The 26,092-nt window shown below is 46.6% G+C and overlaps 1 protein-coding gene across 1 annotated transcript; it reads left to right on the top strand.

The window, feature by feature from the left end:
• Nucleotides 1-270: 270 nt before the first annotated feature.
• fignl1 (fidgetin-like 1) lies at nt 271-13,702 on the top strand. The gene is made up of 5 exons (XM_079568408.1): nt 271-301; nt 3,210-3,808; nt 5,353-5,652; nt 6,826-7,276; nt 13,202-13,702. The coding sequence occupies exons 2-5, from the start codon at nt 3,217-3,219 to the stop codon at nt 13,698-13,700; spliced, it is 1,842 nt and encodes a 613-aa protein (XP_079424534.1). The 5' UTR covers nt 271-301; nt 3,210-3,216; the 3' UTR covers nt 13,701-13,702.
• The last annotated feature ends 12,390 nt before the right edge of the window (nt 13,703-26,092 follow it).

Raw genomic sequence — 26,092 nt, 5'->3', positions numbered from 1 at the left:
AAGCTAATCGGTGACCACGTTTATACTTTTTTTCTCTTCATTTTTTCTTGTAGATTTTTATATAACCAAAATCCGATTTATGGAAAACTAGCCGTGATATTAGAGTTTATTCACGCAATAAAACAATAAAAATAAATAAAAGTCGAAAGATACGCACCGGATGTTACAAAGCTGAGCAGGAAGTCGGAGAAGCATAAATGCGCATGCGCGGCGGGAACGACCCAAAACAAAACATTAGTAATTTTCCGGAAGATTCACCTTTTCTTTCCTTTTCTCTGTGAAATGAACTGGATATTTAACCGTAAGTTTGGTTTTGTTTCTGCTCCGTTGTGCCAGATTTAGTTTTATTGAAAGAGAAGTTTTAAAGTGGTTAAAGAAACAGAAAAACGCCTCCTTAAAGAATAGTTTTATTATACGGTACATTGTACTTTTCCCACTGTGAGTACTGTCACTGATTAATGGAACAAACTGTATTTCGTCCTCCATAGTGTAATAAACTCTGACATTGTGGCAATAACACTAATTATAAGCGTTTGTATTACATTTATCAACCCTCAAGAGAGTTTTCCAGCATTTCTGTCAAAGCTGAGAATGTGGTAGATTCGACAAAATGTTTACTCAAGAGTAACGTTACTGTTGAATAATTACGAGGAAAAATAAGCGAAAATTTGAGAAAAAAAAGTTAAGAAATGCGGAAAAAATGAGGAGAATTGAGGAAAAAAATGGGGAAAAATAAGGTAAAAATTGACGGATGTATTTGGGAAAAAATTAGAAAAAATATTTGAAAACATAAAATAAAAAATAGACATTTTTTTTTTGGGGGGGGGGGGGGGGGGAGGAAGACATGCAGAATAATGTGGGGAAAAAACAAGGAAAAAAATGTGGAAAGTGTTTTTTTTCTTCTGTATTATGTTCAGGGCAGTTCTGTATGTTAAAGGAACAGGCCACCGTTTTTACATACTGAGATATGCTCTTACCTAACCTTAGTCGAGTTAATATATCCCCGTCTAGTCTTTGTCCGTGCGCTCACACATACGCAGCCTCTCCCACATGTCACATAGCTCCAAAAAAGCTCACGATAGAAGCTACCAAGCTCTTCCACGTGTTCCCTATTTAAATAAAGTTACGTGAGGTGTTTTCATGCGAAGTATATTTACACAGAAATGTAACATGTGGATTTTATAAGCAGATAAAAAGGGGGACTATATTGTGAGGCGTAATGATACGAGGAGTAAAACGTCCGCGCAGTAACTCCTAAAGGTTATTGACGGAAGTGAGCGGGGGGAAGTCTTTAGGAGTTACTGCGCGGACGTTTTACTCCTCGTATCATTACGCCTCACAATATAGTCCCCCTTTTTATCTGCTTATAAAATCCACATGCTACATTTCTGGGTAAATATACTTCGCATGAAAACACTTCACGTAACTTTATTTAAATAGGGAACACATGGAAGAGCTTGGTAGCTTCTATCGTGAGCTTTTTTGGAGCTATATGACATGTGGGAGAGGCTGCGTATGTGTGAGCGCACGGACAAAGACCAGACGGGGATATATTAACTCGGCTAAGGTTAGGTAAGAACATATCTCAGTATATAAAATAGGTGGCCTATTTCTTTAAGAAGTGCGGGAATGAGGAAAATGAATGCAGGGAAAAATTGGGAAAAATTTTGAAAAATATATTTTTTTTAAATAGAAAATTGTGTCGAAAAAAATGTGGAAAGTGTATTTCAGTATTATGTTCAATACAGCGGGAAAAATGAGGAAAACAAATGCAGGGAGAATTGGAAAAAATAAGGAAAACTTGGGGAAAAAAAGAAAGAAAAAAAGGTTTAAAAAATGACAATTTGGAGGGGAAAAAAGTCAAGAAATGCGATAAAAATTAGGAGTATTGAAAAAAAAAAGAGGGAAAAATACGGTAAAAATTGACGGATATATATATAAAAACATGGAAAAATGTGGAAAGTTTTTTTTTTTCTGTATTATGTTCAGGGCAGTTCTGTATGTTAAGAAGTGCGGGAATGAGGAAAATAAATGCAATGAGAATTAGGGAAACATTTAGAAAAATATTTGAAAAAAATAGGGGAAAATTTAGAGAAAAAAAATAGAAAATTGTGTTAAAAAATGTGGAAAGTGTTTTTTCAATATTATCAGTACAGTGGGAAAAATTTATTTATTTATTTATTTATTTATTTATCAGGGACGATACAATCAACATAGTTACAATTAATATTTGCAGCTGATGCGATGCATGAAGAGCTTGTAGCTAGTGCTAGTTCGCAGCTCATGTCCCTGGTTGGGCCTTTCTACACAGTTTACAATAATAAAATACATAAATACAACATTTGTATAAAACTTTGTCAGTCACACTCACACACACTGTGTTCGCTCACACCTACATTCACACAGACTCCGTGCTATTTACAAATGGGTTGTTTTAGGAAAACAAATGCAGGGAGTATTAGAAAATTTAAAGAGGGGGTGTTCTGCTTTTGTCAGCCCCATAGCACCAGTCTATATCACACTACAATGATGACAAACCTTCTGTTGGTCTGTAAATGCAGTAAATTAGAATAACTGCCTTGTATAAAATGTCTCTCTCAAAATGGCTGTAGTGAATGTCTTGAAATAGGCCTCTGTCTCTTTAAGAACCTCTGAGCCTTTAGACACGCCCCCTCCACACGCTGTCTGTGGCATCAGTGGGGAGGGGGTTCTGCTGAGGAGCAGTGGTTGGTTACTCGGCTGGTGACCAAAGCTCGGAGGCGTCTCCAGGAGGTGGGGGCGTTCCTAGGAGGACTCAGGCAAACCTATCCCTAAAATGGCCGCCATCAGAGTTTTTACAGATTACTCAGAAATACGTGAATGTGCCAAGGCAACACTTCAGCCATGTTTTTAATGAGGGAGTGACAGAATAACAGGATGGAAAGCTTGAAAAAGTCCATTTAAAAGAATACCCCCCCTTTAAGGAAAACATGGGGGAAAAAAGAAAGAAAAATGTGAAAAATGTTTGGGGGAAAAAGGAGGATAAAAATGTAGGAAACATCATGTATAAAGTGTAATGTGTTGAGGACAGTTATCTTTGCGTGTCTGGTCTTGATTTGAAAGCTGAGCGTGACTCTTGTCCAGCTCCGCTCCTCGTCCCGGGTCAGAGGTGTCGCGTGCCCTCATGTTTGTCTCATGTTTGTTTCATGTTTCATCTCCTCCTCCTTCAGGCCAGGCATGAGCGACGCCGCACACCTGGACGAGTGGCAGCGTCGGTCCTTTGACATTTCGTCTGGCAGCGCCTCCCCTCGCCAGACGGCCGACGCGCTGCGAGCCCACGTCCTGGACATTCAGTATGCATGGGCGGACTCCCGGCTGTCCCGGGCCGCGCGGTCCCGGCTGCTGCGCGTGTACAGCGAGCGCTACGCCGCCGTGCTGGACTCCGACGACCCCCGCGCCGGCCTCAACAACTACGCGGACAGCGCCCTGCACCTGGCGCGCAGCCAGAAGAACCACAGCGCCCGCTGGGAGTCCGGGCTGAGCGCCGAGAGCCTGCGCGCCATGCCCTGCGTGCAGAGGATGATCCGAGCGGAAGGAGACGAGCGAGCGGCGGCGGTGAGGCCGGAGGAGGCGGACGTCACCGTGGGAGGCGACTTCAGAGCTGAGAACGCACTTTTCAAATCCACAGATACTTCCTCCGCCTTTGAGCAAACGAGAAGCTTCCAGACTTCGACTTCTGGAAATCCTTCTCCGAACTCGAGCGCCGCGTTCTGTCCTCCTCTGAACCCGCCGCCGCCGCCCGCCTTTTCCAACCACAACGCCACGAAAAGTAAATATCAAACATCGGCTTAAGCTGTTAACCTGAGGATGACAAAGAAACACAAAACACACAAAAACACAAACTCGCTTGAAATAATGAAGTAAAACGGCCAATTCGACAAGTATAAAATTGGAAAAGTAAGTGGAAAAAATGGGGGGAAAATTGAGGAACGAATGTAGAAAAAAGTTAAGAAATGCAGAAAACAATGGGAAAAGTTAGGGAAAAAAAACAAAACATTAGGAAATATTTAAGGAAATTAAGGAAAACTTATTAAAAATAAAATAAAATCTGGGGGAATATTTGAAGAAAAAACTTTTGGAAATTTTGGAAAAAATGGGGGTAAATTGAGGAAAAAACACAATTGAAACATCATCTTAAAGCCACACCGCGTAGAATTTTACCCAAAAAATGAAATTGAAATACGAGCTTTTATTTTGTGACAGATATTTTCAGCATTGACAAACACCTGTGATACATGTGATTTTGCTGTGAGCGGCTCAGCTCTCCTAAGACATGACATAACTTTACCGGGAGTGGGGACGTCTCCAGCTCGTTTCCATGGAGATATCGACTAAAGGCAGCAGAATGTGACATTTAAACAGGTTAGGTTCCCATCCAAATCCATTCTTTGATTTCTCACTGCAGTAAGAGCATTTCCTGGGTCGAGCTGCTCATTGGGAGCATGTTTTGTACTGCAATTTACGGCCCGCGGGCCACATCCGGCCTGTGAGATGATTGAATCCGGCCCTCGACTTGTAGGACATAAATTCCTGAGTATGTCAAAAAAAAAAAGACTCAGCCCATTCCTTTTTAAAGAAACGACCAGAGCGCTCACTCCAGCCACTAGGGGGCGGCTTCAATAAAGATAAGAGGAAAGAATTCCACGCGTGTCCAGCAGAGGGCGCTGACATGATGAGAGATCAGGATACAAACAGCTAGGGCTGTGCAATTAATCAAAATTTGATTACGATTTCGATTACAACAGTAAACGATTACAAAATTAGCATAATCGCAAAAAATCGATTATATTTTTTTGATTATAATTTTTAATTTTTGGATTTTTGTCACTTTTTTGATGGAATTTTGTCACTTTTTTGATGGAATTTTGTCACTTTTTTGATGGAATTTTGTCACTTTTTTGATGGATTTTTGTCACTTTTTTGATGGATTTTTGTCACTTTTTTGATGGATTTTTGTTTTTTTTTTATGGATTTTTGTCTTTTTTTTATGGATTTTTGTCTTTTTTTTAATGGATTTTTGTCACTTTTTTGATGGATTTTTTAAAGGCAACAAATAATCGTTTGAATAATCGTGATTTCAATTATGACAAAAATAATCGTGATTATTATTTTTTCAATAATCGAGCAGCCCTACAAACAACACAGTCAGGCTCATTACTTTTCATTTACTGATAAAAGTTTCCTCAATTGTATTTTTCCAATCAAAACATGTTTTTACTTAGGAGCTTTTGTTAATGGCCCCTGCGATAAACCCATTCATGATTATGCCCAAACAGAGACATTTAATCTGATCTGGTGCTGTTCTCTTTGCAGTGAACGTCTCAAACCCGTCGAAACGAAAGGCCTTCTCCGGGTCAGAGGTGGGAGAAACCAGCAGGGGGCAGTGTGGAGCTCAACCAGCGGCGAGACCGGGAGGAAACTTCAAAACGGCGCGCGAGCAGCTCCTCGTGGAGCAGCAGAAGAAGTTCTCCTCCTCCTCCTCCTCCTCCTCCTCCTCCTGCAGCGCGGCGGCCATGAAGAAGTCCCTCGGCGCCAACAGACCCCGCGGCGCCTTCTCCAAGTTCGTGTCGCCTTTGCCGCGGCCGGAGGAGGAGCAGAACGCGAGCGAGAGCGGTAACGACTTCTGGTTCAGTAAATGACTACGATATCAGTCGGTTATCGGAGGAAAGGTTTAGGTTCTAATCAGAGACAGGAAAGTAAATCCTCCATCTTTAGATCCAGGTTTTCATGTTGTTGGTCCAGGGTTGTTGTTTTTTTTACCCAATTCATTCCCCATTTTACAAATATTTTAGTCAGTATCAGAAACCAAGTATCGCTAAAGTACTGGTGTCAAAACATGTAATGCTACGGTGCCCCGCCCTAATCACTCGGGGTGGAGACCGTACATGAAAAATAGATACATGTACTTTAACCTCTTACCACCCGCCAAAACCAAATGCATTCTCTCCTCTTTGCCATTGTCCTCACTTTTTTTTTCCCTCATGTGTTTTTGTCACTTTTTTTATGGCACTTTTGTTACTTTTTTGTTGGATTTTTTGTTGGATTTTTGTCTTTTTTTTTTTTTGCTGAATTTTTTGCTGGATTTTTGTCTTTTTTTTTTATTTTTGTCTTTTTTTTTGCTGGATTTTTGTCTTTTTTTGCAGAATTTTTGTCTTTTTTTTGTTGAATTTTTGTCACTTTTTTGCTGAATTTTTTGCTGGATTTTTGTCTTTTTTTGTCTTTTTTTTTTTGCTGGATTTTTGTCTTTTTTTGTCTTTTTTTTTTTGCTGGATTTTTGTCTTTTTTTGTAGAATTTTTGTCACTTTTTTGTGGAATTTTTTGTCTTTTTTTGTTAGATTTTTGTCCTTTTTTTGCTGGATTTTTGTTTTTTTTTGTTTGATTTTTGTCTTTTTTTGTCTTTTTTTTGCTGAATTTTTTGCTGGATTTTTGTCTCTTTTTTTGTCTTTTTTTGCTGAATTTTTTGCTGAATTTTTTGCTGAATTTTTTGCTGGATTTTTGTCTTTTTTTTGTCTTTTTTTTGCTGGATTTTTGTCATTTTTGTCAATTCACATCCTCATTTTCTTCTCCTTATTTGTTGCCATTTTGAAGCTTTTAGATTTGGAGAATTTGGAGAACAGGAGAAAACACGTTCAGGTGGGAGTTAAGAGGTTAACGATACTTGGTTTCCGATGCCGATATTATGTTAATTGTTTTTATGCTCGACAGTATCCAGTATCTTTATAGTCAATAATATCTTTTATATTTTCCTGCCTTTCAATCTCACCCTCCACATCTCTCTCGGGACAGGCCTCCAGGGCGGCGCCGGGACCCGCGACGGCGCCGTCCTGGACGAGCGTTTGAAGAACTTCGAGCCGAAGATCGTGGAGCTGATCCTGAGCGAGATCATGGACCACGGGCCCCCGGTGTCCTGGGACGACATCGCGGGGCTGGACTTCGCCAAAGCCACCATCAAAGAGATCGTGGTGTGGCCCATGCTGCGGCCGGACATCTTCAGCGGGCTGCGCGGCCCCCCCAAAGGCATCCTGCTGTTCGGGCCCCCGGGCACCGGCAAGACGCTCATCGGCAAGTGCATCGCCAGCCAATCCGGAGCCACCTTCTTCAGCATCAGCGCCTCCTCGCTCACGTCCAAGTGGGTGGGGGAGGGAGAGAAGATGGTGCGCGCCCTGTTCGCCATCGCTCGCTGCCACCAGCCCGCCGTCATCTTCATCGACGAGATCGACTCGCTGCTGTCGCAAAGGTCAGAGGGGGGTCGTGTGTGAGAGGACGGGAGAGGGCGCCCCCTACAGTCACAGGCCAGAGGGGGTCGTGTGTGAGAGGACGGGAGAGGGCGCCCCCTACAGCCACAGGTCAGAGGGGGGTCGTGTGTGAGAGGACGGGAGAGGGCGCCCCCTACAGTCACAGGCCAGAGGGGGGTCGTGTGTGAGAGGACGGGAGAGGGCGCCCCCTACAGCCACAGGTCAGAGGGGGGTCGTGTGTGAGAGGACGGGAGAGGGCGCCCCCTACAGTCACAGGTCAGAGGGGGTCGTGTGTGAGAGGACGGGAGAGGGCGCCCCCTACAGCCACAGGTCAGAGGGGGGTCGTGTGTGAGAGGACGGGAGAGGGCGCCCCCTACAGTCACAGGCCAGAGGGGGGTCGTGTGTGAGAGGACGGGAGAGGGCGCCCCCTACAGTCACAGGCCAGAGGGGGTCGTGTGTGAGAGGACGGGAGAGGGCGCCCCCTACAGCCACAGGTCAGAGGGGGGTCGTGTGTGAGGGGACGGGAGAGGGCGCCCCCTACAGTCACAGGTCAGAGGGGGGTCGTGTGTGAGAGGACGGGAGAGGGCGCCCCCTACAGCCACAGGCCAGAGGGGGGTCGTGTGTGAGAGGACGGGAGAGGGCGCCCCCTACAGCCACAGGCCAGAGGGGGGTCGTGTGTGAGAGGACGGGAGAGGGCGCCCCCTACAGTCACAGGTCAGAGGGGGGTCGTGTGTGAGAGGACGGGAGAGGGCGCCCCCTACAGTCACAGGTCAGAGGGGGGTCGTGTGTGAGAGGACGGGAGAGGGCGCCCCCTACAGCCACAGGTCAGAGGGGGGTCGTGTGTGAGAGGACGGGAGAGGGCGCCCCCTACAGCCACAGGCCAGAGGGGGTCGTGTGTGAGAGGACGGGAGAGGGCGCCCCCTACAGTCACAGGTCAGAGGGGGGTCGTGTGTGAGAGGACGGGAGAGGGCGCCCCCTACAGTCACAGGCCAGAGGGGGGTTGTGTGTGAGAGGACGGGAGAGGGCGCCCCCTACAGTCACAGGTCAGAGGGGGGTCGTGTGTGAGAGGACGGGAGAGGGCGCCCCCTACAGTCACAGGCCAGAGGGGGGTCGTGTGTGAGAGGACGGGAGAGGGCGCCCCCTACAGCCACAGGCCAGAGGGGGGTCGTGTGTGAGAGGACGGGAGAGGGCGCCCCCTACAGTCACAGGCCAGAGGGGGGTCGTGTGTGAGAGGACGGGAGAGGGCGCCCCCTACAGCCACAGGCCAGAGGGGGGTCGTGTGTGAGAGGACGGGAGAGGGCGCCCCCTACAGTCACAGGCCAGAGGGGGGTCGTGTGTGAGAGGACGGGAGAGGGCGCCCCCTACAGTCACAGGTCAGAGGGGGGTCGTGTGTGAGAGGACGGGAGAGGGCGCCCCCTACAGTCACAGGCCAGAGGGGGGTCGTGTGTGAGAGGACGGGAGAGGGCGCCCCCTACAGTCACAGGCCAGAGGGGGGTCGTGTGTGAGAGGACGGGAGAGGGCGCCCCCTACAGTCACAGGCCAGAGGGGGTTGTGTGTGAGAGGACGGGAGAGGGCGCCCCCTACAGCCACAGGCCAGAGGGGGGAGAGAAGTCCTGTACACAGTAATATCCTTATTGCAAAACTGGGACATCGAATATTTCATAATCTGTACAAACATACCGCCCAAACATGAAAAGAGCTGAAGGAAGTTAAAGAGAAACAACTAAGGCACAATATAACCTTGTAAACAATCATATGTAGTGATTTTAAAAGGGGGGTATTCTGCAAAATGGACTTTTTCCAGCTTTCCATCATGTTATTCTGTCACTCCCTCATTAAAAACATGGCTGAAGTGTTGCCTTGGCACATTCACGTATTTCTGAGTAATCTGTAAAAACTCTGATGGCGGCCATTTTAGGGATAGGTTTTTGTCACATTTTTGTTGAATTTTTGTTGAATATTTGTCACATTTTTGTTGATTTTTTTGTCATTTTCTGTTTAATTTTTGTCACTTTTTTTGTTGAATTTTTGTTGATTTTTTGTTGATTTTTTGTTGAATTTTTGTTGAATTTTTGTTGAATTTTTGTCATTTTTTGTTAATTTTTTGTTGAATTTGTCACATTTTTGTTGAATTTTTGGTGAATTTTTGGTGAATTTTTGTCATTTTCTGTTTAATTTTTGTCACTTTTTTGTTGAATTTTTGTTGAATTTTTGTTGAATTTTTGTTGAATTTTTGTCACATTTTTGTTGAATTTTTGTTGAATTTTTGTCACATTTTTGTTGAATTTTTGTTGATTTTTTGTTGATTTTTTGTTGAATTTTTGTTGAATTTTTGTCATATTTTTGTTGAATTTTTGTCACTTTTTTGTTGATTTTTTGGCTGGTGGCGGCCATTTTAGGGATAGGTTTGCCTGAGTCCTCCTAGGAACGCCCCCACCTCCTGGAGACGCCTCCGAGCTTTGGTCACCAGCCGAGTAACCAACCACTGCTCCTCAGCAGAACCCCCTCCCCACTGATGCCACAGACAGCGTGTGGAGGGGGCGTGTCTAAAGGCTCAGAGGTTCTTAAAGAGACAGACGCCTATTTCAAGACATTCACTACAGCCATTTTGAGAGAGACATTTTATACAAGGCAGTTATTCTAATTTACTGCATTTACAGACCAACAGAAGGTTTGTCATCATTGTAGTGTGATATAGACTGGTGCTATGGGACTGAAAAAAGCAGAACACCCCCTCTTTAAGAAGTGTTTCTTAAATGTCTGTGGCGCCCTCCAGTGGTGAGCTTTGTTATTGCATCATTAGAAAAAGGTTAGTGCTGGATCGTCTGCTCCGGAGGGACAGTCTGCTGTGAAAACGTGAGATATCATGACACAAATTAAGGTTAGGGCCAGGGAAATGGTTTAACCTCTTAACTCCCGCCTGAACCGAGAGGATCTTTTTCCTCACGTCATCACATTTTTTTTCCAACTTTTTTGTCATTTTTTTATCACATTTTTGTCATTTTTTGTTACTTTTTTGTCACATTTTTGTTACTTTTTTGTCACATTTTTGTCACATTTTTGTCATTTTTTTGTCATTTTTTGTTACTTTTTTGTCACATTTTTGTCATTTTTTTGTCACATTTTTGTCATTTTTTTGTCACATTTTTGTCATTTTTTGTTACTTTTTTGTCACATTTTTGTCATTTTTTGTCAATTTTTTGTTACTTTTATGTCACATTTTTGTCATTTTTTTGTCACATTTTTGTCATTTTTTGTTACTTTTTTGTCACATTTTTGTCATTTTTTTGTCACATTTTTGTCATTTTTTTGTCACATTTTTGTCATTTTTTGTTACATTTTTGTCACATTTTTGTCAATTTTTTATCAATTTTTTGTTACTTTTATGTCACATTTTTGTCATTTTTTTGTCACATTTTTGTCATTTTTTGTTACTTTTTTGTCACATTTTTGTCATTTTTTTGTCACATTTTTGTCATTTTTTTGTCACATTTTTGTCATTTTTTGTTACTTTTTTGTCACATTTTTGTCACTTTTTTGTCACATTTTTGTCACATTTTTGTCATTTTTTATCAATTTTTTGTCATTTTTTTGTCATTTTTTGTCACATTTTTGTCATTTTTTTGTCACATTTTTGTCATTTTTTATCATTTTTTTGTCATTTTTTATAATTTTTTTGTAATTTTTTGTCACATTTTTGTCAATTTTTTATCAATTTTTTGTCATTTTTTTGTCACATTTTTGTCATTTTTTGTTACTTTTATGTCACATATTTGTTACTTTTTTGTCACATTTTTGTCATTTTTTGTTACTTTTTTGTCACATTTTTGTCACTTTTTTGTCACATTTTTGTCATTTTTTCGTCAATTTAATGTCAATTTCTTGTCACATTTTTGTCACATTTTTGTCATTTTTTATCAATTTTTTGTCATTTTTTTGTCATTATTTGTCACATTTTTGTCATTTTTTTGTCACATTTTTGTCATTTTTTATCATTTTTTTGTCATTTTTTATAATTTTTATGTCATTTTTTGTCACATTTTTGTCAATTTTTTATCAATTTTTTGTCATTTTTTTGTCACATTTTTGTCATTTTTTGTTACTTTTATGTCACATATTTGTTACTTTTATGTCACATTTTTGTCATTTTTTGTTACTTTTTTGTCACATTTTTGTCATTTTTTTGTCACATTTTTGTCATTTTTTGTTACTTTTTTGTCACATTTTTGTCATTTTTTTGTCACATTTTTGTCATTTTTTTGTCACATTTTTGTCACTTTTTTGTCACATTTTTGTCATTTTTTCGTCAATTTAATGTCAATTTCTTGTGACATTTTTGTCATTTTTTATCAATTTTTTGTCATTTTTTTGTCATTTTTTGTCACATTTTTGTCATTTTTTTATCACATTTTTGTCATTTTTTATAATTTTTTTGTCATTTTTTGTCACATTTTTGTCACTTTTTGTCACATTTTTGTCAATTTTTTATCAATTTTTTGTCATTTTTTTGTCACATTTTTGTCATTTTTTCGTTAATTTAATGTCACTTTTTTTGTCACATTTCCGTCATTGTTTTCGTCTCAGTTCTGTTGCTATTTCCACACCTTTTTTTCCAGAAGCTTTTGGATTGGGGTAAAGCCGAACTGGAGAAAATGTGCTCGGTTCAGGTGGGTGTTAAGGGGTTAACTTTAAGGATTAGGATTATTTGTATTTTTAGACAAACCAACTCATAGATCTATACAAACTCACAGCAGACCGTCCCTCCGGAGCAGACGATCTAGCACTAAACTGCGTGTAATGAGGAGTTGAAAAGATTGGAAACATTTTCCCAAGAAAATTCACCAGAACAGACTCAGAACAGACTCTTTTAACGTTAGCACAAACTAAAACATTTTATTTAAGACGGGGAACTGCCCATAACGCCTCCATAAATATTTAGTGCAGTAACAGGTTCATGTTTAGATCAATAACGTCTCATATCTTACTGGTCATTTTATACAATAACAGGTCAGATGCAGCGAATCAAAAGACCAACTGGACCTGCTAGGGCTGCTCGATTATAGAAAAAATAATAATCACGATTATTTTAGTAATAATTGAAATCGCGACTATTCAAACGATTATTTGTTGCCTTAAAAAAAAAAATCTTTATTTTATTTATTCATTTTTATTATTATTTTAAAAAACAACTCTGGACTACATTTTCTTTGGACAATAAAAGCTTTTTTTTAATATGCTCACGACACCTGCCCCCTGCTGGCCAGCCCTCACACCTGTCCAACGGGGCGGCGCGGCCTGATGACATCATCACACAGCGCTAATGTTTTTATGTCAAACCAAAGCCTGAGCCTCTAGCACGTGAAATACGAAGGGAACAGAAACAATCATCACAGCTGCATGAAATAATAAGAGTTTGCTTTGAGCTCCGCTGATCTGCTCCTGAAGAAGAGTTTTAGACTTTTCTACTAAACAAAACCAGGGCCCAAAGGATGTCGAGTCTTCTAAAACAGCTGTTCTCCTTCAGCACAAGGTGAACTCTGAACAGTGGCGTTTTCTCAAGAGTTAGGTATAAAAATATGAGTACGATATTATTCACAGTTCTATCACGCTGGTGTTTCAGCTGATCAGACGCGTCACACAAACCGCGCAGGACGGACTTTTTGCGCTTTGGATGGACGAGCGTGAGCATCCTTAATAATCGTTTGTTCTCGATTATGCTATTTTTGTGATCGTCTAGTGTAATAATCGAAATCGTAATCGAATTTCGATTAATTGCACAGCCCTATAGGAGCTGCTTTGTTTGACCATATTCGAGTAATAAATGTGTAAGAAAATGGAACAGAAAATGTGGAAAGTGTTTTTTCTGTTCAGGACAATCATCTCTATTATATTATTTACATTTGTTTTCCTTCCCTTTGCTTCTCCAGGTCCGACAGCGAACACGAATCCTCCCGAAGGATCAAGACGGAGTTCCTGGTCCAGCTCGACGGCGCCACCACGGCGGCCGAGGACCGCGTGCTGGTGGTGGGCGCCACAAACCGCCCGCAGGAGATCGACGAGGCGGCGCGCAGACGCCTGGCCAAGCGGCTGTACATCCCGCTGCCTGAAGGGGGCGCCCGGAGGCAGATCGTGAGCGGCCTCATGTCGCGGGAGAGGAACGTCCTGCGCCCGGACGAGCTGGAGCGCGTGGTGACGGCGAGCGACGGCTTCTCCGGGGCCGACATGACGCAGCTGTGCAGGGAGGCGGCGCTCGGGCCAATCAGGAGCCTCCGCTTCAGCGACATCGCCACCATCTCCGCGGAGCAGGTCCGGCCCATCGCCTTCGAGGACTTCCAGGAGGCGCTGAAGACGGTGAGGCCGAGCGTCTGCGGCCGAGACCTGGAGCTGTACGAGGGGTGGAACCAGACCTTCGGCTGCGGGAGATGATCCTTTAATCAGACTTTAGTACCACCTTAATACCACTTTAGTACCACCTTAATACCACCTTAGTACCACCTTAATACAACTATACAGTAGGGCTGCTCGATTATTGAAAAAATAATAATCACGATTATTTTTGTCATAATTGAAATCACGATTATTTGTTGCATTTAAAAAAATCCATCAAAAAAGTGACAAAAATCCAGCAAAAAAAATACGAAAATCCAGCAGAAAAAAGACAAAAATCCAAAAATTTGAAATTTGAAAAAAAAAATTGAATTTTTTTTTTTTGGAAAAAATAAAAAAAATTGAAAAAATAATTACAATCGATTTTTTGAGATTATGCTAATTTTGTAATCGTTTACTGTTGTAATCGTAATCGAATTTCGATTAATTGCACAGCCCTACTATACAGTGCTTTACAGATGAACAGCGAGACTTCGAGCTTTGAACCAAAAAACTCTTATTTTTATAGGAAAAGATAAAATGACAGAAAACTTGCAGTACATTTTTTCCTCGTGTTTATGTGAATAATCTACAGCAGAAGTTTCAAATTAATATCTCTACATTTACTTTTTTCCCCTGTTCCCTTTTCTCTATAACAGTCTTTGTTTTATAGATTCGTCTTTATGAATTAACGGCAGTTGTCGTCAGGTCCGGGTTGTTCCGTTTTTTAAATTCTGATCGTCTCTGTTTTGTTATTTATGATTTGCTTTATTAAAGGGACTAAATGGAAGTTGCCGTTTTTTTACTCATCACTGCCACCTCAGGTCTTACGCGTAACTGCAGGTTTGATGATGTTTGAGTCTTAACCTCTTAACTCCCGTCTGAACCGAGAGCATCTTCTCCAGTTCAGCTTTACCCAAATCCTGTAGGCCAGTGTAACGCCTCATTTGAAAGCTAAGATCTACAGAACTCATCTAAATGGATCTTTTTCCTCATGTCATCACATTTTTTTCCGTCTTTTTTGGGGGGGGGGGTTTCAACTCTTACTTTTTTGTCTTTTTTGTCACAGTTCTGTCACATTTTTTGTAATTTTTTGGTCCATTTTTTGTTTTGTTTCATTTTTATTGTAAATTTTTGTCATTTTTTTGTCACTTTTTTTTTCATTTTTTTTGTCTTTTTTGGTCAATTTTTTGTCGCATCTTCATTGTTTTCGTCTCAGTTTTGTTGCTATTTTCACACCTTTTTTCCAGAAGCTTTTGGATTGGGGTAAAGCCAAACTGGAGAAAATGTGCTCGGTTCAGGCGGGAGTTAAGGGGTTAAAGGATTGAGTGGATGATGTTTTGTCACATTTCCGTCAATTTTTTGTAATTTTTTGTAACTTTTTATCACATTTTTGTAATTTTTTCGTCAATTTGTTCATACATTTTTTATAATTTTTTTGTCACATTTTTGTCATTTTTTAGTCATTTTTTATCACATTTAGTCACATTTGTGTCATTTTTTTAAAGGATTGAGTAGATGATGTTTTGTCACAGTTTTGTCACTTTTTTGTAATTTTTTATACATTTTTTGTCATTTTTTTTACATTTAAAAAAAAAGAAGTCACATTTTAATCAAATTTTTATCGATTTTTGGTCACATTTTTGTCATTTTTTTGTCCATTTTTTATCAATTTTTTATCAAATTTTTGTCATTTTGTGTCAATTTTTTATCACATTTTTGTCACATTTTAGTCATTTTTTTTAAGCATTGAGTGGATGATGTTAAAGGATTGAGTAGATGATGTTAAAGGATTGAGTAGATGATGTTAAAGGATTGAGTAGATGATGTTAAAGGATTGAGTAGATGATGTTAAAGGATCGAGTAGATGATGTTAAAGGATCGAGTAGATGATGTTAAAGGATCGAGTAGATGATGTTTTTGTAAAGGATTGAGTAGATGATGTTAAAGGATTGAGTGGATGATGTTAAAGGATTGAGTGGATGATGTTAAAGGATTGAGTAGATGATGTTAAAGGATTGAGTAGATGATGTTAAAGGATTGAGTGGATGATGTTAAAGGATTGAGTGGATGATGTTAAAGGATTGAGTAGATGATGTTAAAGGATTGAGTAGATGATGTTTGAGTCTTAAAGGATTGAGTAGATGATGTTAAAGGATTGAGTAGATGATGAAGTGTCTGTGGTCGGAGCAGCTCCTCTCACAGGAAACAGGGATGAGCCGCACTTCAGTTGCTTCAGATTTGTCCGTGTTTCTCTGTATCAGCTCCGAGCAGCAGGAAGTGGCCGACCACAGACTGCAGCCGCTCTCAGGCTCCAACAGCCTCGGCAGAAGCAGGTCACAGGTTCCACTCCCCACCACAGGCCGGGCTCGCAGAGGGGCCTGAGCCGAACTGGAGAAGATCGGTTAAAGTGGAAGGTGAGAGGTTCATATTTGATCAACGGCTTCTTAAACAGTTGTATTTGTTCAGTGCAGATGGATTTTTCGTCGCTCTTTAGCTGATTAACCTCTTCACTCCCGCCTGAACCGAGAGGATCTTTTTCCTCACATCAGATTTTTTTTTCCATCATTTTTTTGTTGGGTTTTCAACTCATTTTTGTCACATTTTTGTCACATTTTTGTCATTTTTTCGTCCATTTTTTTCAATTTTTTTAAAATTGTTGTCTTTTTTTTAATTTATTTATTTTTATTTTTTTTCACATTTTTGTCATTTTTTTGTCAATTTTATTTCATTTTTTTTTTCATTTTTTTGTCATTTTTTGTATTTTTTTTGTATTTTTTTTTTTTTACATTTTAGTCAATTTTTGTCACTTTTTTGTCATTTTTTTGTCACATTTTGGTATTTTTTTTCGTCAATTAAAAAAAAAAAATTGTCATTTTTTTCAATTTTTTGGTCTTTTTTCGTCAATTTTTGTCACATTTTTGTCATTTTTTCGTCAATTTTTTCTCCATTTTTTTTCAATTTTTTTTGTCATTTTTTCGTCCATTTTTTTCATTTTTTTAAAAATTGTCTCTTTTTAAAAAAATTTTTCACATTTTTGTCATTTTTTCGTCAATTTTATTTCATTTTTTTTTTATTTTTTTTTTCATTTTTGGAGTTTTTTTTTTTTTTACATTTTAGTCCATTTTTGTCACTTTTTTGTCATTTTTTTGTCACATTTTGGTATTTTTTTCGTCAATTAAAAAAAAAAAAAATTGTCATTTTTTTCATTTTTTTTGTCATTTTTTCGTCAATTTTTTTTCACATTTTTGTCATTTTTTATCACATTTTTTGTCACATTTTTGTCATTTTTTCGTCCATTTTTTCTTCAATTTTTTATCAATTTTTTAGTCATTTTTTTTAGCTCAGACTCGGCGTTAGAGACTCTGGGCTCTGCTTTGGAGGAGCTTTTCCTCCTGAGGACGTAAGGAAGTGGACACAGAGGAAGGATCCTGGACATTGAGAAACTCGTGGTCAGTGACAGTTCCCTCCTGAAGGTCTGGTGTGGACGTTTCCTGCCAGTATTTCACACCTGTTCCTTTCTGAGCGTCTATGCCTGGTCTTCAATGTGGGACTTTTAGATTCACATCACAGACGTGTGGATGGAAACATCGATTGTTCAGAGACAATCGTAGCTGCGACCAGAGTTTTATCGTAGCAGTTTCAGGTTCAGAAGGCGAGTGTTTAGCTGAGGCGCCACACGTTAACGTTAAATTCAACAAAAAGTGACAAAAATTCAACAAAAAAGTGACAAAAATTCAACAAAAATGTGACAAAAATAAAATAAATAAAACATAAAAAGGTGACACAACACAGCATTAACGCAGGGAAAAAAGATCAGTTTTGCGGGTCTTAGCTTTCAAATGAGATGTTACACAGGCCTACAGCCAAAGAGGACAGAAGGCATTCGGTTTAGGCGGGTGGTAAGAGATTAATGTCTCATGAACAAATTTGGAAAGTGTAACGAGATCATTCTGCAAACGAACTGCTTATATTTGTTCCCTAATGACCCTGAACAGTGTAATTGTGAAACATAAAACACACCAGCAGAGGGCGCACGGTGAACCCGCTTTGTGGATCTGCCTCGGCTCCGGCCTAAAGTCTCATCAGCCTGAGACACAAATCTATGACCGTGAGTCGTGTCGTTACTTCCATGACTTTATGAGTAAACCCGGCGTAAAGACGAGCCTGGATCTGCCCGAGGATCAAACATGTGTCTTTTAACCTCTTAACTCCCGCCTGAACAGAGAGAAGCTTTTTCCTCACGTCATCAGATTTTGTTTTCCATCATTTTTTTGTTGGGTATTCAACTCATTTTTGTAACTTTTTTGTCATTTTTTTGTCAATTTTTTATCAATTTTTTGTCCTTTTTTTTCACATTTTTGTCATTTTTTCGTAAATGTTTTCGTCAATTTTTTAATAATTTTTTTGTCACTTTTTCTTTTTTTTTGTCACATTTTTGGCATTTTTCGAACAATTTTTTTATCAATTTTTTGTAATTTTCTTGTCACATTTTTTGTAATTATTTAGTCAAATTTTTATCAAATTTTGGTAATTTTTTGTCATTTTTTGTCACATTTTCGTCAATTTTTTGTCACATTTTTGTTATTTTTTCGTAATTTTTTTCGTAATTTTCGTCAATTTTTTTAATCAATTTTTTGTCTTTTTTTTCACATTTTTGTCCATTTTTTGTCACATTTTGTCACATTTTTGTCATTTTTTCGTCCATTTTTTCGTCCATTTTTTATCAAATTTTGGTTTTTTTTGTCATTTCTTCGTCAATTTTGTATCAATTTTTTGTCCATTTTTTGTCATTTTTTTCACATTTTGTCAATTTCTTGTGACATTTTTGTGACATTTTTGCCACTTTTTCATAATTTTTTTCGGCGCTTTTTTGTCACATTTCCATCCTTGTTTTCGTCTCAGTGCTGTCGCTATTTTCACACCTGTTTTCCAGAAGCTTTTGGATTGGGGTAAAGCTGGAGAAAACGTGCTCGGTTCAGGCGGGAGCTAAGAGGTTAATTTACTTTCATCATTTCATCTTTAATGTGTTTGTTTTTCCTCTGGACGACTGAAAGCTTCAGTAATGAGGACGTGATGGACTGACAGCCTCTGCTTTTCTAAACGCCTGGACTCGTCTGCGCCGCTCGGCTCCTTTTCTTCCCTCTCGTTTGTGAGGAGGCGCCGCACAAACGCGCCTCTTTCTTCCGCCGCCTGTCACTCTCGATCTGCATCTCGTCCTTTCTCCTCCTCACAAACGCCGGCGCCTCGCGGGCCTCGCCGGCGCCTCCCGGAAACCCGAACGTGTCGCGCTCCCGGCTCGTCCCGACATAATGAACGCGACAAAACCGGGGATTCGCTTTCGCCTCGGCACAAAGAGGCGCAATAAAGGCTCTGAGGATCGATCTGTGAGGCTCAAGCGGATCCTCCAGCGGCAATTAGGAGCGAGCGGCGGCGGAGAGACCCGGAGCCTTTGTCTGAGGCGAGGAGGGAGGCGAGGAGGGAGGCGAGGAGGGAGGCGAGAGGGAGGCGAGAGGGAGGCGAGAGGGAGGCCAGAGAGAGGCGAGAGAGAGGCGAGAGGGAGGCGAGAGAGAGGCCAGAGAGAGGCCAGAGAGAGGCCAGAGAGAGGCCAGAGAGAGGCCAGAGAGAGGAGAGAGGGAGGCCAGAGGGAGGCCAGAGAGAGGCGAGAGAGAGGCCAGAGAGAGGCCAGAGAGAGGCCAGAGAGAGGCCAGAGAGAGGCCAGAGAGAGGCCAGAGAGAGGCCAGAGAGAGACCAGAGAGAGAGGCCAGAGAGAGAGGCGAGAGGGAGGCCAGAGAGAGAGGCCAGAGAGAGGCGAGAGAGAGGCGAGAGGGAGGCGAGAGAGAGGCCAGAGAGAGGCCAGAGAGAGGCCAGAGAGAGGCCAGAGAGAGGCCAGAGAGAGGCCAGAGAGAGGAGAGAGGGAGGCCAGAGGGAGGCCAGAGAGAGGCGAGAGAGAGGCCAGAGAGAGGCCAGAGAGAGGCCAGAGAGAGGCCAGAGAGAGGCCAGAGGGAGGCCAGAGGGAGGCGAGAGGGAGGCCAGAGAGAGGCCAGAGAGAGGAGAGAGGGAGGCCAGAGGGAGGCCAGAGGGAGGCCAGAGGGAGGCCAGAGAGAGGCCAGAGAGAGGCCAGAGAGAGGCCAGAGAGAGGCCAGAGAGAGGCGAGAGAGAGGCGAGAGAGAGGCGAGAGAGAGGCGAGAGAGAGGCCAGAGAGAGGCCAGAGAGAGGCCAGAGAGAGGCGAGAGAGAGGCGAGAGAGAGGCCAGAGGGAGGCGAGAGGGAGGCCAGAGAGAGGCGAGAGGGAGGCGAGAGGGAGGCCAGAGAGAGGCCAGAGAGAGGCGAGAGAGAGGCGAGAGAGAGGCGAGAGGGAGGCCAGAGAGAGGCCAGAGAGAGGCGAGAGGGAGGCGAGAGGGAGGCGAGAGGGAGGCGAGGAGGGAGGCGAGAGGGAGGCCAGAGGGAGGCGAGAGGGAGGTGAGAGGGAGGCGAGAGGGAGGCGAGAGAGAGGCCAGAGGGAGGCGAGAGAGAGGCCAGAGGGAGGCGAGAGAGAGGCGAGAGAGAGGCGAGAGAGAGGCGAGAGGGAGGCCAGAGAGAGGCCAGAGAGAGGCGAGAGGGAGGCGAGAGGGAGGCGAGAGGGAGGCGAGGAGGGAGGCGAGAGGGAGGCCAGAGGGAGGCGAGAGGGAGGCGAGAGAGAGGCCAGAGGGAGGCCAGAGAGAGGACGAGAGGGAGGCGAGAGAGAGGCGAGAGGGAGGCCAGAGAGGGAGGCGAGAGGGAGGCGAGAGAGAGGCCAGAGAGAGGCCAGAGAGAGGCCAGAGAGAGGCCAGAGAGAGGCCAGAGAGAGGCCAGAGAGAGGCCAGAGAGAGGCCAGAGGGAGGCCAGAGAGAGGCCAGAGAGAGGAGAGAGGGAGGCCAGAGGGAGGCCAGAGAGAGGCCAGAGAGAGGCCAGAGAGAGGCCAGAGAGAGGAGAGAGGGAGGCCAGAGGGAGGCCAGAGAGAGGCCAGAGAGAGGCCAGAGAGAGAGGCCAGAGAGAGGCCAGAGAGAGAGGCCAGAGAGAGAGGCCAGAGAGAGGCCAGAGAGAGAGGCCAGAGAGAGGCCAGAGAGAGAGGCCAGAGAGAGGCCAGAGAGAGGCCAGAGAGAGGCCAGAGAGAGAGGCCAGAGAGAGGCCAGAGAGAGGCCAGAGAGAGGCCAGAGAGAGAGGCGAGAGGGAGGCGAGAGGGAGGCGAGAGAGAGGCCAGAGAGAGGCCAGAGAGAGGCGAGAGAGAGAGGCCAGAGAGAGGCCAGAGAGAGGCCAGAGAGAGGCCAGAGAGAGGCCAGAGAGAGAGGCCAGAGAGAGAGGCGAGAGGGAGGCGAGAGGGAGGCCAGAGAGAGGCCAGAGAGAGGCCAGAGAGAGGCCAGAGAGAGGCCAGAGAGAGGCCAGAGAGAGGCCAGAGAGAGGCCAGAGAGAGGCCAGAGAGAGAGGCCAGAGAGAGGCCAGAGAGAGGCCAGAGAGAGGCCAGAGAGAGGCGAGAGAGAGGCCAGAGAGAGAGGCCAGAGAGAGAGGCGAGAGGGAGGCGAGAGGGAGGCCAGAGAGAGGCCAGAGAGAGGCCAGAGAGAGGCCAGAGAGAGGCCAGAGAGAGGCCAGAGAGAGGCCAGAGAGAGGCCAGAGAGAGGCCAGAGAGAGGCCAGAGAGAGGCCAGAGAGAGAGGCCAGAGAGAGGCCAGAGAGAGGCCAGAGAGAGGCCAGAGAGAGGCCAGAGAGAGGCCAGAGAGAGGCCAGAGAGAGGCCAGAGAGAGGCCAGAGAGAGGCCAGAGAGAGGCCAGAGAGAGAGGCCAGAGAGAGGCCAGAGAGAGGCCAGAGAGAGGCCAGAGAGAGGCGAGAGAGAGGCCAGAGAGAGAGGCCAGAGAGAGGCGAGAGGGAGGCGAGAGAGAGAGGCCAGAGAGAGGCCAGAGAGAGGCCAGAGAGAGGCGAGAGAGAGGCCAGAGAGAGGCCAGAGAGAGAGGCCAGAGAGAGGCCAGAGAGAGGCCAGAGAGAGGCCAGAGAGAGGCCAGAGAGAGGCCAGAGAGAGGCCAGAGAGAGGCCAGAGAGAGGCCAGAGAGAGGCGAGAGGGAGGCGAGAGAGAGAGGCCAGAGAGAGGCCAGAGAGAGGCCAGAGAGAGGCCAGAGAGAGGCGAGAGAGAGGCCAGAGAGAGAGGCCAGAGAGAGAGGCCAGAGAGAGAGGCCAGAGAGAGGCCAGAGAGAGGCGAGAGGGAGGCGAGAGAGAGAGGCCAGAGAGAGGCCAGAGAGAGGCGAGAGAGAGGCCAGAGAGAGAGGCCAGAGAGAGGCCAGAGAGAGGCCAGAGAGAGAGGCCAGAGAGAGAGGCCAGAGAGAGGCCAGAGAGAGGCCAGAGAGAGGCCAGAGAGAGAGGCCAGAGAGAGGCCAGAGAGAGGCCAGAGAGAGAGGCGAGAGGGAGGCCAGAGAGAGGCCAGAGAGAGGCCAGAGAGAGGCCAGAGAGAGGCGAGAGGGAGGCGAGAGAGAGGCGAGAGAGAGGCCAGAGAGAGGCCAGAGAGAGGCGAGAGAGAGGCGAGAGAGAGAGGCCAGAGAGAGGCCAGAGAGAGGCCAGAGAGAGGCGAGAGGGAGGCGAGAGAGAGGCGAGAGAGAGGCGAGAGAGAGGCGAGAGAGAGGCCAGAGAGAGGCCAGAGAGAGAGGCCAGAGAGAGGCCAGAGAGAGAGGCCAGAGAGAGGCCAGAGAGAGAGGCCAGAGAGAGGCCAGAGAGAGGCCAGAGAGAGGCCAGAGAGAGAGGCGAGAGAGAGGCGAGAGAGAGGCCAGAGAGAGGCCAGAGAGAGGCCAGAGAGAGAGGCGAGAGGGAGGCCAGAGAGAGGCCAGAGAGAGAGGCCAGAGAGAGGCCAGAGAGAGGCCAGAGAGAGGCCAGAGAGAGGCGAGAGGGAGGCGAGAGAGAGGCGAGAGAGAGGCGAGAGAGAGGCCAGAGAGAGGCCAGAGAGAGGCCAGAGAGAGACCAGAGAGAGGCCAGAGAGAGAGGCGAGAGGGAGGCCAGAGAGAGGCCAGAGAGAGAGGCCAGAGAGAGGCCAGAGAGAGGCCAGAGAGAGGCCAGAGAGAGGCGAGAGGGAGGCGAGAGAGAGGCGAGAGAGAGGCGAGAGAGAGGCCAGAGAGAGGCCAGAGAGAGGCCAGAGAGAGGCCAGAGAGAGGCCAGAGAGAGAGGCCAGAGAGAGGCCAGAGAGAGGCCAGAGAGAGGCCAGAGAGAGGCCAGAGAGAGAGGCCAGAGAGAGGCGAGAGAGAGGCGAGAGAGAGGCGAGAGAGAGGCCAGAGAGAGGCCAGAGAGAGGCCAGAGAGAGGCCAGAGAGAGGCCAGAGAGAGGCCAGAGAGAGGCCAGAGAGAGGCCAGAGAGAGGCCAGAGAGAGGCCAGAGAGAGACCAGAGAGAGAGGCCAGAGAGAGAGGCCAGAGAGAGAGGCCAGAGAGAGAGGCCAGAGAGAGGCGAGAGAGAGAGGCCAGAGAGAGAGACCAGAGAGAGAGGCCAGAGAGAGAGGCGAGAGGGAGACCAGAGAGAGAGGCCAGAGAGAGAGGCGAGAGAGAGGCCAGAGAGAGGCCAGAGAGAGAGGCCAGAGAGAGGCCAGAGAGAGGCCAGAGAGAGGCCAGAGAGAGAGGCCAGAGAGAGGCCAGAGAGAGGCCAGAGAGAGGCCAGAGAGAGGCCAGAGAGAGGCCAGAGAGAGGCGAGAGGGAGGCGAGAGAGAGGCGAGAGAGAGGCGAGAGAGAGGCCAGAGAGAGGCCAGAGAGAGGCCAGAGAGAGGCCAGAGAGAGGCCAGAGAGAGGCCAGAGAGAGAGGCCAGAGAGAGGCGAGAGGGAGGCGAGAGAGAGGCGAGAGAGAGGCCAGAGAGAGAGGCCAGAGAGAGGCCAGAGAGAGGCCAGAGAGAGGCCAGAGAGAGGCCAGAGAGAGGCCAGAGAGAGGCCAGAGAGAGGCCAGAGAGAGAGGCCAGAGAGAGAGGCCAGAGAGAGGCCAGAGAGAGGCCAGAGAGAGGCCAGAGAGAGGCCAGAGAGAGAGGCCAGAGAGAGGCCAGAGAGAGGCCAGAGAGAGGCCAGAGAGAGAGGCGAGAGGGAGGCCAGAGAGAGGCCAGAGAGAGGCCAGAGAGAGACCAGAGAGAGAGGCGAGAGGGAGGCGAGAGAGAGGCGAGAGAGAGGCGAGAGAGAGGCCAGAGAGAGGCCAGAGAGAGGCGAGAGAGAGGCCAGAGAGAGGCCAGAGAGAGGCCAGAGAGAGGCCAGAGAGAGAGGCCAGAGAGAGAGGCGAGAGGGAGGCCAGAGAGAGGCCAGAGAGAGAGGCCAGAGAGAGGCCAGAGAGAGGCCAGAGAGAGGCCAGAGAGAGAGGCCAGAGAGAGGCCAGAGAGAGGCCAGAGAGAGGCGAGAGGGAGGCGAGAGAGAGGCGAGAGAGAGGCGAGAGAGAGGCGAGAGGGAGGCGAGAGGGAGGCCAGAGAGAGGCCAGAGAGAGGCGAGAGAGAGGCGAGAGAGAGGCGAGAGAGAGGCGAGAGAGAGGCGAGAGGGAGGCGAGAGAGAGGCGAGAGAGAGGCGAGAGAGAGGCCAGAGAGAGAGGCCAGAGAGAGGCCAGAGAGAGGCCAGAGAGAGGCGAGAGGGAGGCGAGAGAGAGGCGAGAGAGAGGCGAGAGAGAGGCGAGAGGGAGGCGAGAGAGAGGCGAGAGAGAGGCCAGAGAGAGGCCAGAGAGAGGCCAGAGAGAGGCCAGAGAGAGGCCAGAGAGAGGCGAGAGAGAGGCCAGAGAGAGGCCAGAGAGAGGCCAGAGAGAGAGGCCAGAGAGAGAGGCCAGAGAGAGAGGCCAGAGAGAGAGGCCAGAGAGAGGCGAGAGGGAGGCGAGAGAGAGGCGAGAGAGAGGCCAGAGAGAGAGGCCAGAGAGAGGCCAGAGAGAGGCCAGAGAGAGGCCAGAGAGAGGCCAGAGAGAGGCGAGAGAGAGGCCAGAGAGAGGCCAGAGAGAGGCCAGAGAGAGAGGCCAGAGAGAGAGGCCAGAGAGAGAGGCCAGAGAGAGGCCAGAGAGAGGCCAGAGAGAGGCCAGAGAGAGGCCAGAGAGAGAGGCCAGAGAGAGGCCAGAGAGAGGCCAGAGAGAGGCCAGAGAGAGAGGCGAGAGGGAGGCCAGAGAGAGGCCAGAGAGAGGCCAGAGAGAGGCCAGAGAGAGGCCAGAGAGAGGCGAGAGAGAGGCCAGAGAGAGGCCAGAGAGAGGCCAGAGAGAGAGGCCAGAGAGAGAGGCCAGAGAGAGAGGCCAGAGAGAGGCCAGAGAGAGGCCAGAGAGAGGCCAGAGAGAGGCCAGAGAGAGAGGCCAGAGAGAGGCCAGAGAGAGGCCAGAGAGAGGCCAGAGAGAGAGGCGAGAGGGAGGCCAGAGAGAGGCCAGAGAGAGGCCAGAGAGAGACCAGAGAGAGAGGCGAGAGGGAGGCGAGAGAGAGGCGAGAGAGAGGCGAGAGAGAGGCCAGAGAGAGGCCAGAGAGAGGCGAGAGAGAGGCCAGAGAGAGGCCAGAGAGAGGCCAGAGAGAGGCCAGAGAGAGGCCAGAGAGAGAGGCCAGAGAGAGGCCAGAGAGAGAGGCCAGAGAGAGGCCAGAGAGAGGCCAGAGAGAGGCCAGAGAGAGGCCAGAGAGAGAGGCCAGAGAGAGGCCAGAGAGAGGCCAGAGAGAGGCCAGAGAGAGGCCAGAGAGAGAGGCCAGAGAGAGGCCAGAGAGAGGCCAGAGAGAGGCCAGAGAGAGAGGCCAGAGAGAGAGGCGAGAGGGAGGCCAGAGAGAGGCCAGAGAGAGGCCAGAGAGAGACCAGAGAGAGAGGCCAGAGAGAGAGGCGAGAGGGAGGCCAGAGAGAGGCCAGAGAGAGAGGCCAGAGAGAGGCCAGAGAGAGGCCAGAGAGAGGCCAGAGAGAGGCCAGAGAGAGGCCAGAGGGAGGCCAGAGAGAGAAGCCAGAGAGAGAGGCCAGAGAGAGGCCAGAGAGAGGCCAGAGAGAGAGGCCAGAGAGAGGCGAGAGAGAGAGGCGAGAGAGAGGCCAGAGAGAGGCCAGAGAGAGGCCAGAGAGAGAGGCCAGAGAGAGGCCAGAGAGAGGCCAGAGAGAGGCCAGAGAGAGGCCGAGAGAGAGGCCAGAGAGAGGCCAGAGAGAGGCCAGAGAGAGGCCAGAGGGAGGCCAGAGAGAGAAGCCAGAGAGAGAGGCCAGAGAGAGAGGCCAGAGAGAGGCCAGAGAGAGGCCAGAGAGAGGCCAGAGAGAGGCCAGAGAGAGGCCAGAGGGAGGCCAGAGAGAGAAGCCAGAGAGAGGCCAGAGAGAGAGGCCAGAGAGAGGCCAGAGAGAGAGGCCAGAGAGAGAGGCCAGAGAGAGGCCAGAGAGAGGCCAGAGAGAGGCCAGAGAGAGAGGCCAGAGAGAGGCCAGAGAGAGGCCAGAGAGAGGCCAGAGAGAGAGGCCAGAGAGAGAGGCCAGAGAGAGGCCAGAGAGAGAGGCCAGAGAGAGGCGAGAGAGAGAGGCGAGAGAGAGA

The sequence above is a fragment of the Gobius niger genome (genome assembly GCF_951799975.1).
Source record: "Gobius niger genome assembly, chromosome: 12".
NCBI classification, from domain to species: domain Eukaryota; kingdom Metazoa; phylum Chordata; class Actinopteri; order Gobiiformes; family Gobiidae; genus Gobius; species Gobius niger.
The sequence above is the reverse complement of the archived record's forward strand: the minus strand, read 5'-3'. Positions and strand labels throughout refer to the sequence as shown.

Excerpts from the sequence above, each read along its gene's own strand:
- fignl1 (XM_079568408.1), top strand. The coding sequence starts at position 3,217 with ATGAGCGACGCCGCACACCTGGACGAGTGGCAGCGTCGGTCCTTTGAC. Across the intron at positions 3,809-5,352 it reads CAACCACAACGCCACGAAAA|TGAACGTCTCAAACCCGTCG; the intron begins GTAAATATCAAA and ends TTCTCTTTGCAG. Across the intron at positions 5,653-6,825 it reads GCAGAACGCGAGCGAGAGCG|GCCTCCAGGGCGGCGCCGGG; the intron begins GTAACGACTTCT and ends CTCTCGGGACAG.